The sequence below is a fragment of the Acyrthosiphon pisum genome, chromosome A1 (assembly GCF_005508785.2).
Source record: "Acyrthosiphon pisum isolate AL4f chromosome A1, pea_aphid_22Mar2018_4r6ur, whole genome shotgun sequence".
NCBI classification, from domain to species: domain Eukaryota; kingdom Metazoa; phylum Arthropoda; class Insecta; order Hemiptera; family Aphididae; genus Acyrthosiphon; species Acyrthosiphon pisum.
In genome coordinates this window covers 20955492-20968261 of record NC_042494.1, presented here as the reverse complement: position 1 = coordinate 20968261, position 12770 = coordinate 20955492, and the positions used below count along the sequence as shown (strand labels likewise).

General features: G+C 28.7%; 2 protein-coding genes across 2 annotated transcripts; one reads left to right on the top strand and one right to left on the bottom strand.

The window, feature by feature from the left end:
* The first annotated feature begins 1143 nt into the window (after window positions 1-1143).
* On the top strand, window positions 1144-5017 carry LOC103307994. Its single transcript, XM_008180566.1, has 9 exons — window positions 1144-1209; window positions 2023-2115; window positions 2369-2633; window positions 2735-3031; window positions 3115-3662; window positions 3750-3954; window positions 4024-4383; window positions 4454-4688; window positions 5008-5017. Exons 1-9 carry the CDS (start codon window positions 1144-1146, stop codon window positions 5015-5017), a joined length of 2079 nt encoding a protein of 692 aa, XP_008178788.1.
* A 2971-nt stretch (window positions 5018-7988) lies between these two features.
* Window positions 7989-12150, bottom strand: LOC100572556. Its single transcript, XM_029486197.1, has 5 exons — window positions 11794-12150; window positions 11235-11470; window positions 11023-11148; window positions 8755-8850; window positions 7989-8128 (listed from the first exon to the last, which is right to left on the bottom strand). Exons 1-5 carry the CDS (start codon window positions 11910-11912, stop codon window positions 8061-8063), a joined length of 645 nt encoding a protein of 214 aa, XP_029342057.1. The 5' UTR covers window positions 11913-12150; the 3' UTR covers window positions 7989-8060.
* Between the last annotated feature and the right edge of the window lie 620 nt (window positions 12151-12770).

Genomic DNA, 12770 nt, shown 5'->3' with positions numbered 1-12770 from the left:
TCATAACAAATACACTAATCAGCCATGACATCCTGATAAAACAACAAGTGGCATGGAACTACGATGCAGCTAGTGGCGCCAAACACGGTATAAAGGTGTGACAGCGGTCACACCTTTTTAAGGGGTGGGTCGTGGGTGGGTAGGTCGTAGGTGGTACCATACTACCGTTAGGTGTCACCTATGCAATACAAAAATAGTAATACCTAATAGTATATTAACATTGTGTATAGTAAAATTGTATAGCACTATAGCTAATAATGAAATTAATAGTAGTATAGCCACAAATTAAGATATCTTGTATAAGTACAGTTATTATGTCTGTATTCTATTAGTAATACAATAAGCGGATTTGGTATATAAATAACATGCAAGACGGTCTCGGTAACATGTATGTGCATTCGCAGTTTTATCTTTCTATTTTGTCATAATAGTTTCATTTAATTTACTATTGATAACAACTGACTATCAGCAACCAGCGATAATTGGAAAAAATGCTTATAAATAGCCATTAGTAGGCACTAGCCACTAGGTAGGTACGAGGTACCTAAATAATATTTAATCATAAATGTAATAAACAATTAATTTGGTATTTGCCTGTACCCTAATTTTAAATAAATAAATAAATGTACCTATAATATTATTCAACTCTAAATTACCTATATATATAGGTAATTAAAATATAACGTAACTGCAATTTTAAATTAATTTAAATTCAACAGTTATGAGCAATTTGAGTTTTGAAGTTGGGAGATTGCAATTTTGAACCTTTGAGGCCTATACTACATCTTTGATTTTTTGGTGGTTGGCAATTTTTTTTTTGGGGGGGGGGGATCTTTAACACCCACCTAAATATACCTATGGGTGGGTGGGTGTGTGGGTGTCATAATGAAATGTTTTCACACCTTTATTTTGGCGATCCAGCACCACTGGATGCAGCCACAATCCATTTAGGTGCAGAAAAGTGAACAATGGTGAGTTGGCATAGACAGTAAAATCCCAGACAGCAATTTTTTGTTTAATAATATTATTATAACATTATAATAACGAATAATATTAGTTTAACGTTATTATAATACTATTATAATATTATCATTACAAAATGCTGTCTGGGATCCAACAAGGGAAAAACAAAATCTCTGAGAAATGGAAATTCAAAACGGACCAGATGAGGAAGTGCTACGTGAAGTATCCATGGAAGTATCTAGGGAAGTACCCATCAGTGTTTAAAAATTATTGTGAGAAGAACATGGGTTGTAGAACACGGAATCAGTGGCGAATCCAGGGGGGTAAGGGGCCTAGGCCCCCCTCCAGACCGATCTCTTCAACAGTCTCCTTTTACTTACACAAATCACAAATATTTTAAATTGTGTAACACATTATAATTAATTGTACATTAGGTATCTATTTTGGAAACCATTGGGAATGTCGTAGAATAAAAACAGATAAAATTGCTATTTTAAGAACCTATTTCGTTGGTTTTTCTTGTTTTTATATTCTATGTAAAGCGTATCAGTTATCAGTTGCGTTCGAGATTAGACGAAAAACACGATCAAGGTGGATATATATATATATATATATCCACGATATTATTTTTATGCCGACCGTGTAACTGTTACACGCAATGTGTTATGAATTATTTAGTTTTCGATTTTTCGTACAAAGTTATAACCATATTGTGATTTTAATTAATTGGCTTTTTAAATATGGATTTTATCAACAGAGTAAGACAAAAATTAAATTCATATGCCTTCAGACCTGAAAATGCAAGTATTTAAATTTGATTAGTATCTAAATATCTAATATCTATATAGTTATAATATTATGACTATTATGTACCTAGTACCTATTAGTATTTAGTGTAATATACAATATTATATTCTTTTTTACACTGTATAGTATATACAAGTATTTATGTTAAAGAATATTTAGTAATATTAAAAGTAGATAAATAATTATTCAAAATATGATTCATGATGTCATTTTCACTTTTATTTCCTTATTTATAAAAATTTTATATTTTAGATACCTCATAATACAATGACCAATGTAATTGATGACCGAGAAACTAGGGAAACTGCATCAACAACCACAACTACAATATTGAAGACAATGTATGTATCTACATTCTATATATTATATTTATATAATTATTCCACGTTAACATTTTTGAATATGGATTATTGTCATAGTATTTAAAATAATGTGTAATATCTCAATTTTTCTACAGTTATAATGATATAATGTTGAATTTTATTTAAATTAAGATGCATAACATAATTTTCACTTTTATTTCCTATTTATTATAATACAAATTACAAAATTATGTTTTCACTTATGATAACCAATATTATTTATTTAACTGTTACAGAATTTGACATCAAATCAGACTATACCTGTTGTGGAGAAGAATTATATGGGATGTATGGATGTTGGAAATTTTTTAGATAAACTTAATTTGGATCTCTACACAAAATACTCGATTCTTAGAAATCATTGGATTCCTCCTCTCAATTATGAGTATCCATGGTCTGAACACATACGAGCTGGTATTGCTAAAAAAAGAAAGCCTTTAAAGAAACATTTAGACAACTATCCTTGGTTAGTTTTGTCGGATTTGTGTAAAGGACTTTTTTGTAAATATTACTTTCTATTTGCACCAACTTATATAAATAATGTTGAGCTTAAAACTCTTGTGAAAAATCCATTGATTATTTCTCTAAACTTACTGGAAAAGATGGATATCTTGAAATTCATAAAAGAAACAAGTACCACCATGATGCACTTCAATCAAACCAACAGTTTTTGCTGGCTTATGAAAATCCAAATAATAGTGACATAAACCAAATTAATTCATTTAGATTCAAACAAGTAACAGAGAATCGTGAAAGATTAAAACCAATTATTGAAACTTTGATTTTATGTGGAAACCAAAACATACCATTGAGAGGATATCGTGATGATGGAGAACTTCTAAATTCAAATTCTCAACTTTTAAAAAATGATGGCAATTTTCGTGAAAATTCATTGTCACGTGCTACATACATAAGCAAAGAAACCCAAAATAAGTTATTGCATTGTATAGGTGATGAATAAAGTCTTTGATTGTTGATCAAGTTAAAGAAGTTGGAGTTTATGCTATTATATTCGATGAAACAACAGACATGTCCCATACCGAACAACTCAGCTTGTCATTACGATATGTGTATGATGAGAAAATCTATGAGCGGTTTATTCAATTTGTTGATGCTTATAATTCTATACAAGACAGTGATATTGTATCAGGAGAATCAAAATTAACTGGTCGTGCAATTGGTCATATTGTATTGAATATATTAGAAAACTTCGGATTAGATTCAAAACTTTGTGTGATGACTTCAAATGATATTGGTGCAGTTACTACTATCTTGGAAGCTTGTCGAATGGCTGTTTGTTGTCCTTGTTTCAGTCATGCATTAAACATTTCCCTTTCTCAGTCATCAAAAGTGATTTCTATTAGAAATACTGTTAGTATACTAAAAGAAGTAATTGCATTTTTTAATAGTTCTGCCAAGCGACAAATTGTTTTAAAAAATATTTTGATACACAATTTAAAAGGACTATGTCAAACACGTTGGATTGAAATGCATGATGATGTGTTACAATTTAAATCATCTCTTTCAAAGGTAAATATAAATAATATATAATTATACATTTTGTTATATTTGAAAAAAATATAAACCTCAGTATAAATTTGTTCGCATTTATTACAGATAATAGAATCATTGGTCGAAATTCAGAGTTGGACGGATAAAGCATCATCATCGAAAGCACTTTCGCTTGTTTCTACTATTTGTACTAGTGAATTTTTAATTTCTCTATACTCTCTGATTGATATATTAAAACATTCACTAGTTGTCAGCCCTCTTCTTCAATCAAATTCACTTGATCTACAAAATGCAACACAAGCTACTCAAAGTATTTTAGAGTTGTTGGGAGAAAAAAAAAGTAATTGTAATCAAGAATTTAAACAAATATTTTCTGAAGCACATAGAATGGCGACTGAATTAGAATTTGAAATTAAATTACCTCGTTTAGTCAAAACAATGAATCATAGATCCAATTACCCTACTGAAGGAGATGGAGACAAGGCAATAGAAAAATACTATCGTTGTTCTATATATATACCGTTACTTGATGGAATTTATACAGACCTCAAGACTCGTTTAAACCCCAATACATTGAAGTTATTTGATTTGCGGTTACTGATACCAAAAATATTTTTGAATATAATAGCTTCAGACAAAAATATCACAAGAAAAATATTACAAGAAAGGATACTAAAAATTGTTCCCATGTTTAATTACTCATGGCAAAATGATGATTATACCAAAGATGTATTAGCTGGTAAAATATATTTATAAAATATTTATGTTAAAATGTTGGATGTGTCAATAATTATATAATTTAATTTTAGAAGAGTATGACTTATGGTTTAACATGTGGCAAAATCAATCCAGCAATATTGAAATAAAAGTACCAAGCACTGCTATATCTTCACTGATAGTTTGTTCTAAAGATATGTTCCCTATAATTTCTTCATTATTAAGAATATTATCAACATTGCCTGTTAGCACTGCTACCGTTGAAAGAAGTTTTTCAACTTTAAAGCGAGTGAAAACATGGCTTCGTGCTACCATTAGCCAGGAAAGGTTAAATGACTTATGTCTTCTTAATGTACATAGAGATTTTAATATGTATGATAAAAATGAAATCATTATAAATAATTTTGCTTCTAAAAATAAATGTAGATTATATTTTGTGTTATAGAAGTTATTTAAAATTTTTTTATTTTCATTTATTATTATAAAAATGCTTAAGTATTTTAAAATAAAATAATACAAAATATTAATAATAGCATAGTTATTATAGGTACCTAATTAACAGAAATGAATCCTAATCCAACCATATTACTATTTATAACATTCCCTTAATAACCAATTTTATATCTATTATCTTTCATATTTTTAGGAACATTTGAACTAGAGCAATATAATGTATAGCCACTATGTGCCAAAAATTACCTTACCTTTAAATATTTTTTTTTAGAGCGTGCATGTAAAATATTATATATGTCACAACTTATAACTAAAAAAAAGGTAATTTTTGGTGATATTTTAATTTTTTGCGAACTCTCAAAATCTTTTGGTGTGCCACCTTGGGACCCAGAGGACCTCGAATGCTATATGACTTTGAAGTAATTTTTTTTAAGAGCCCCCCCCCCCCCCAAATTCAACCCTGGATCTGCCACTGCACGGAATAAGACTAACAAACAGAAAACCAGTGGCAGTAAACTCTTACTCTTACAGCAAGGAATATACAGAGTTAATGTCAAGTATGATCCGCGATATGGAGGAACAAGGTATGATAGAACCTAACATCTGCCCGTGGGCCACACCTATCGTTCTAACATTTATAATGTATCTAGTTTATATTCTAGTTTAGCAAAAATTGTAATGTTATACATAATAATATATAAGTATTAATTTATTGTAACTATTTATCTAATACCTGTACTATTGGGCATTTGGCCATTTTTTATTCATTTGAATAAACAATTATTATTATTAATTTTTATTGACTATGTTATACAAACATTTTTGTATTTATGGTACCAACTGTCTATATGGTAATGAAGTTATTCTTTGAATATTTTTGAACTTCTTACAATTGTTTCAATATGTATTATTTGATTCATTGCGATACACCAATAAATAACAAGCCTGTATGTTTTTTTATTTAATGCATTGTAGTTTTAAGTCTTAATAACTATATATTGGAAATTAATATAAATTAAGAAAATTAATATGCACATTGTATTTATACCTACTTCTTTATATTATTTATAAGCCAATAGGTACAAATGTACAATGTATTATTAATGTATAGTTTATTACACAAACATATATCTAACTAAATGTATATAATTGTATCACAAACTCAATTTTATTAAGATACACACAATGAACATACTGAATAATATTATTTGAAGTATATATATATTAAAACAATAAATTATGAATATACTTAGGTATATATAATGGTTGACTTAAAAATAAATTGTACTTAACTGTATTTATACCACAAACATTGCTTTATTAAAATTTAAAATACACACTACTAACAATAAGCAAAGGTAAGCACTAAATGAAAAACCAAACAAAAGTATACTATTAAGTATACCTAATATATATAATATAATATGTCGGACTTTATATATGAATATAATGTATGATAATATTATTGGATAGCTTTTTTTATACCTAGTAGGGAATCAGTAAATAGATCCAAATCATTCAACCTAATAGGTTCAACCCAGCTAATGATTATTTAGGTAGAATTAGTATATTATATTATTTTTATTTATTTAATATGTGTTTATTTATTTATTACTACTATAAATATGTAGGTATTTAATAATAATAATAACAATATAAATTAATTAATATTAAATCTATCTATAATTTTAGCTAATCTTGTATAACTGGTGATGTTGGAAAGTAATAATATACGGAAATATCCAACATGAATATGGCACTAAAATGTATAGAGTTAATAAAATCCAAAAGACAAAAACACTAAATTTTAAATAGCCTAAAATGTGGGCTAAACTAGAGTAACTAATATATAATGTAATATAGGTATTATATCTGCCATACATTTTCATAAATCAACATAATATTTTTACTTATGTTGACATAATATGCATATCTTAATTAACATCAATAATTTTCATTTCAGAAATATATTTTAAAATGTTATCATAATTTGTATAATAATTAATTTAAACAATAATTTTTTTAGTTTCTTAAAGTAAAAGCTTAAAATTTTTCTCTTTTACCCTCGCACCGTAAAACTTTACTGTAAATAATAGTTAAAATCCCTTAAAAATATATGTAACTATTTAAGATACATACTGAGTGTTTTAAAATACAAATTCCAACATAGTAATGGATATTATGATTTGTAGAATAATATTACAGAAATATTTAAAAATGTTCTAATGATAATAATGCTTTTAAAATGTTTCCAAAATATTATAATTTACTAAAACAAATTTGGAATCCTGTATCATATTGTATATCTATGTATCTTATTGTATTCAGTTATTTTATTTTTTTGTACCGTTATTGTTTTGAGTTCTGTTTCTTGTCAGCATTTAATTGAGCTGTTGCCTGCCTGTGCAAGTATAATAATCATTAATATACTATTATTATTATTCTGTAAAATAAAAAAAAAAAAATCATTTATTACCAATAAGAAAAAATTAGATTTTAAAGTTTTATTTTATATATGTACAAAAAATAAAAAACAGGATAACAACTCATGTCGATAAAAGTTTAATGTACGAATGCAATTTAATTGATTATGGACAAAACCATAATATTTTCATTAGTAACAAAATACCACTTCATAACTTTGTATACCTACCTAATTATGAAGTTAAGATTAAATAATATTCATACAACACATTAATTGTTTGGCATAATCAAATAACAAATTACATTATATATTAATAAGATACATTTTTAAAAAATTTGTTTAACATTTTAAAGAAAGTCTTCTGCTTTATTTAGAGATATTGAGAAATCCAAATTTCAATTTTAATTTTATGAAATTATGATGCAAGTCTAATTATTTACTAAATCATTGCAAATAAAAGTAAATTAATAAAAAAAATCTCAGAAATATAGAGACCAAATAATTGGTAATAGGTGCTTGGTTATAAAGACTTTTCGAGCACAACCAAAGTTAAATAATATTAAATATTTTTATGAAATAATAACAAAAATGTAGACAGAATTTCATAATTTAATTTATATTATATTTATTTATTTAGCATATTAAAATGTATTTTTTTTATAAAATCTAATTTAAAATCATTCATTTGGTTAAATTTTTTTTAGATTTAAATGTTTTAATTATAATTTCCTATTGAGGCTGTTGTTAGTTATTTAATATTGATTGATGTCATATTTTCCTAACAAATACTTACCTTAAATAAAAGTTTCAATGTCAATAAATTAATTATTCTCAGGAAAAATTGGAACATCATCGGTTCCATTATTCTTCTCAGGATCTAAAGAGTATCCTACAATAAATTAGAATATCCATTATAACATATGAATATATGATCACAATAATTTATTAAACCAATTTTATATAATTGTTATCGATTCCCGGACAAAAACCCCAGAAACAAAGTCTGATTTGAAAAAAGTCAAAAATCCCAAAAATAAATAGAAAATGCTCTGATAAGATGATCGTTATTATCAAATATAGGTATCTACTACATCACTGAGTAACAGTAGTCACTGTAATGTATGTGTTAAATTTTATCACAATAACTTATGTAATTCCATCATTCCCACCCCCACGAATACCTGATATTGGTAAATAAACTCTAGTCACAATAGACAATAGGTAGACAAATAATATACGTATAGTGAATTTCCTCTGTACTTTTAAAATGTGTGACTTTAAAAAAATTATTTTTTGTTTCGTTTTTCTTGTTTAACTTGAAAAACGTGTCTAGATATTTGTCCAACATTAAAAATAATATGAGGCCGGATTTTTTATCTGACTTTTTGTCCTTGGACATTTTGACTAATTACTATTTTAATCATTGAATATAGGTATTTATATATTAGGTATATAATATTATAACAGTATATATTATTGTAATAAATTAATAGGTAGGTACATATTATATTTTACCTGACAATTGATCAGTAAATTGTCTTAGAACCCACATTGGTATAACATCAGCAGCTGGATTTTCCAAATCTTCAACCTTTATTTGCAGTGTAGTTTCTAAAATTAAAAAATATGAGTTTTCATATTTTGTATAAGTTTTACCTATAATTTGGTATATGTATGTTATTTTGACTACATGAAAAACAATTAGTTAAGATTAACTATTATTATAATATTGTTATATTGTACCATAGGTAATAGATATATTTTATGGACTGTGTGTGTACGAGCATACGCACGGACACCCATTTTATCTTAGGCCCCACTAACACTTAGGTCTTAAGAGGACGTCACACCCTCGTGTTTTGTCTCCATCTTACACACGTACGACATACACAAAACGTGTTTACGCAGTCTGAGTATAACTTGCTCAATGTTGGTTCTAGAGTAAAAATACCTATTATAAAATTAAATTGTGACAATATTTATGAGGGCAAGTCGTTGCAGTTTTTTTTTTAAATTTAAATTTTAAAATGTTAAAGGTACCTATTTTAAAAATGTTGGAATTATTTATTTTTGTAAACAATATACTGAACGTTATATTGGGTATAATGGAAAAAACGTAACGCCTCAGAAATATTGTCACAATTCAATTTAATAACAGGTTTTTTTTTACTCTAAAACCAAAATTGAGCGAGTTCTACTCAGACTGCGTAAACGCGTTTTGTCCGTGTCGTACGTATGTAAGACGGAGAAAACTTATGCGGGTGAGACGTCCTCTTGAGAATTTGGAGGAATAGCTGGGTGACGTACGTAGTAGTGGTGTAATAGCTTGAACAGCAGTGGTAGGGATCGCTGGGTAAACACTGTCGAGCTATATTGTAACGCGTGTTGTGTAAAATGTATATTTGTGCGAATACTTACAGAATAAGTGTGCATGTGTATGGCCGTATGGGTGTGTTTACCAGTAATACTATACTCTGTCCAGCGAGAGAACGCACTGATTCACCGCATCCCCCGCGCCACCTTGTTATCGAAACCAGTTCCCCTATGGCGGGGTGTTGCCACATTACAGCAACACAAATGTATAATTTATAAAATGATAATAATAATAATAAATGCACAGCCCTTTTGGCCAAATAGAATAAAATATATATAATATGGACAGCTATTAGAGCTGTAATCTCGTATAAGTATAAAAATAAAGATAATAATATATTATGATTCATGGCCCTTCCGATTCAACAATTATAGGTATATAAAGTAAATAATAATTAAAACTCACAATAATTTATGGAGCGCAAACTGGTCAGCTGGTCCTGTGCTAAAATTTTAGCTGGTAGGTACATTATTTTATATAAAACGTGACAATTATTTGAATAATGAAATTAAATAAAACAAGTGATGGCGATTCCAGCACATACCAATAATTTAAAACAATAGACTTAAAAAAGTGCAATATAATACAATTATATGTTAGTAGCGATTTGCGTCCAACATTCAATAATATAGGTAACAATTAATGTACTGTCGATAAGCCTCATAGCTCACAACGATAAAAAAAACAACAAAACAGTGACGCTTTTTACTTTTTGAGTAATAGGAAAATATATTATAATTTTATTGTTTGGCCACGCGCCTATACATAGTATACTGACCCAACAACGTACGGTAGGTACGAGACAAAAATCACGGCGGCCGTGTTAGGGGATATTCGCGCAGTCGGCGCGGTGGAGTGAGATACCCGCGCCATATCGCGCTGTGTAGTGTGTACAATCTACATAAGTAAGTAGGTACCTAACTTACAAGACAGTGAAGACACATTCAATAATAACTATAACAATAATAAAACAATACAATAAAGTGAACATATATCTGTGAGACCAGCTGTTCCTCCCGTGACCGTGATACTAGGTATCGTTGTTGCGGTGGTAATGATTTAGTAACGATTAATGATACATAATATTATTATGACACCTACTCACAATCGACAAAATAGAGAATATTAAATATATTTAAACGCGCTGAACCTTTATTTTAGATGTTACATATTATTACAGCGTGGTGGGGGGAGCAGGGAAAGTCTTAACACATAGGGCAAATTTCGTATTAAATACATTTTTTTTAAATAATAATATGTAGTATTCATAGACAAAATTGAGTTTTGAAGTTCCTTAAATGCAAGCATTTGCTACCAAATCAAAACAAAAGACTCATTATAATAGTTATTAGTTATTACCTAGGTAGTTATTTTGGTTATTAAACATTAATTACAAAATACAGTCTAACCTGAAAGCCCAGATGTCTGAGTATCTTGAGCATGTGACGCGGGAACGAGATTTTGAACAAATATTGGTTTAACCAAAATTATCGGCGACACCAGGATATAATACACTTTGCAGTTACTCCTTGTAACTGCATGCCAATCAATTTTGTAATGAAAATAAAATTATTATTTGGTCATAAATCAATAATTATAGGTGTATAAATTATAATTTTACCTGTTTTTTGCAAAGGTTGGGAATGTTGACTTCGTTTTTTGTCTCTTTTATTTTTTTTTTTCTTATCAAAAATAACAGGCACGGCGGATTTCTTCAATACTCTTCTGGTGCGGTGTTGGACAATGCAATCTTTTTCGAAATGGGAAGAGCATAACAATCTATTATGTTCAATTTCTTTTTCCACAAATCTACAATTTCTAAGCCAAACTGCTCGTCTGATGGGATCTTTTGGGAATCTGGTGACAAATAAATATAATTTATAAATATATATGGGCGTAAATGTTTTCCGCATAGTGACCCTCAACCATTATCAGTACTTATCACCATGACCGATTTCCACCAAAAAATTAATATTATATTTGTATGGTGGAAATAATTGAAATATAATTTTGGCGGAAAACTGAAATGGTAATATAACGGACTATGGTCACTTTTGAAAATGGAAACTCCAAATCTCTGTAGATATTCATTTAGATAAAATAATAATAATATAAGGGATTGATACGTGTATAATAAATTATAGGTAACGATATTATAACAACAATGTAACAACGCTTACTTGTGCAAAGAAATGTTATATCCTTTTTTTTTGGACTTTAAGCACATCACGCAGGAGTTGAAGTTGGGCTTCTTTTGTTTCTTCGGTGCGGTGGAAAGCACAGAATTTTTGGAGTTCATCGCAAAAACAATATAACGAAAACGGAAACAATTTTAAAAATTCCTACTGACCAGAGTTTAAAAAAAAAAATTAAAGTCAGTATTAGTAGGTGGTTTGAGCGAACATCAGAATCTGAGGTAACGATAGCGATGATAATGATAGACTACTACTCACGGTTCACGACTCACGACTGTCATGAGGACGATAGGACAAAATCAATGGGGACAGCCAACAGATAGGTATATTAGACGACTACTGCCGAACGGTTGCCGAAAGTTTATCTTCTGATAATACTTTTGAGTGAGCTTACAAGCGCTTGGTTTTTGGGGGTGGTGGATATGGATGCGTCGGCGCACCCGGCCACAGGTTGCCCATTATTATTATTGACCCGACCCCACAACAACGAACGCAATAAATTGACGAACCGCGATAATAATATTCCGAAATACTCGTATCACTCATAGAAGTGTTTAGCTATTGCTATAAATAATTACAATTCAATGTTTGATATCAATAATTATTGTACCTATATTTAGTTTAAATTTGATATTTACATAATATACATAAGTATTATTTTACATTGTTATTGTTATTAGCTGTACACCTGTGCACGTTGCTACACTACCGTTTGAAACTTAATTCAAAGGAAACTCTTGAATCACTTTCTCGTGTCTTTTTGTTCATTGTCTTCTAAAAATGTTGACAATTTAACGTTTTGCTTGAATTCTGTTTATTGGAATGCTTTTGGATATACATTATTTTTTATTTTTCTGTCTGATGCGTACACAAATAAATCAGAAGGTTTTCCGACGCATGAACTGGAAACTTACTCAGCTATACCCTTGTGAGAATCATTATTTTTCCAAATTATGTATACA

Coding starts and splice junctions, on each gene's coding strand:
- LOC103307994 (XM_008180566.1), top strand. CDS start 1,144: ATGGAAATTCAAAACGGACCAGATGAGGAAGTGCTACGTGAAGTATCC. Junction 3,955..4,023: donor TGCAACACAAGCTACTCAAA/GTATTTTAGAGT, acceptor TATTTTCTGAAG/CACATAGAATGGCGACTGAA. Junction 4,384..4,453: donor TACCAAAGATGTATTAGCTG/GTAAAATATATT, acceptor ATTTAATTTTAG/AAGAGTATGACTTATGGTTT.
- LOC100572556 (XM_029486197.1), bottom strand. CDS start 11,912: ATGAACTCCAAAAATTCTGTGCTTTCCACCGCACCGAAGAAACAAAAG. Junction 8,851..11,022: donor TCAGACATCTGGGCTTTCAG/GTTAGACTGTAT, acceptor TTTTAATTTTAG/AAACTACACTGCAAATAAAG. Junction 8,129..8,754: donor ATTTACTGATCAATTGTCAG/GTAAAATATAAT, acceptor AATTTATTGTAG/GATACTCTTTAGATCCTGAG.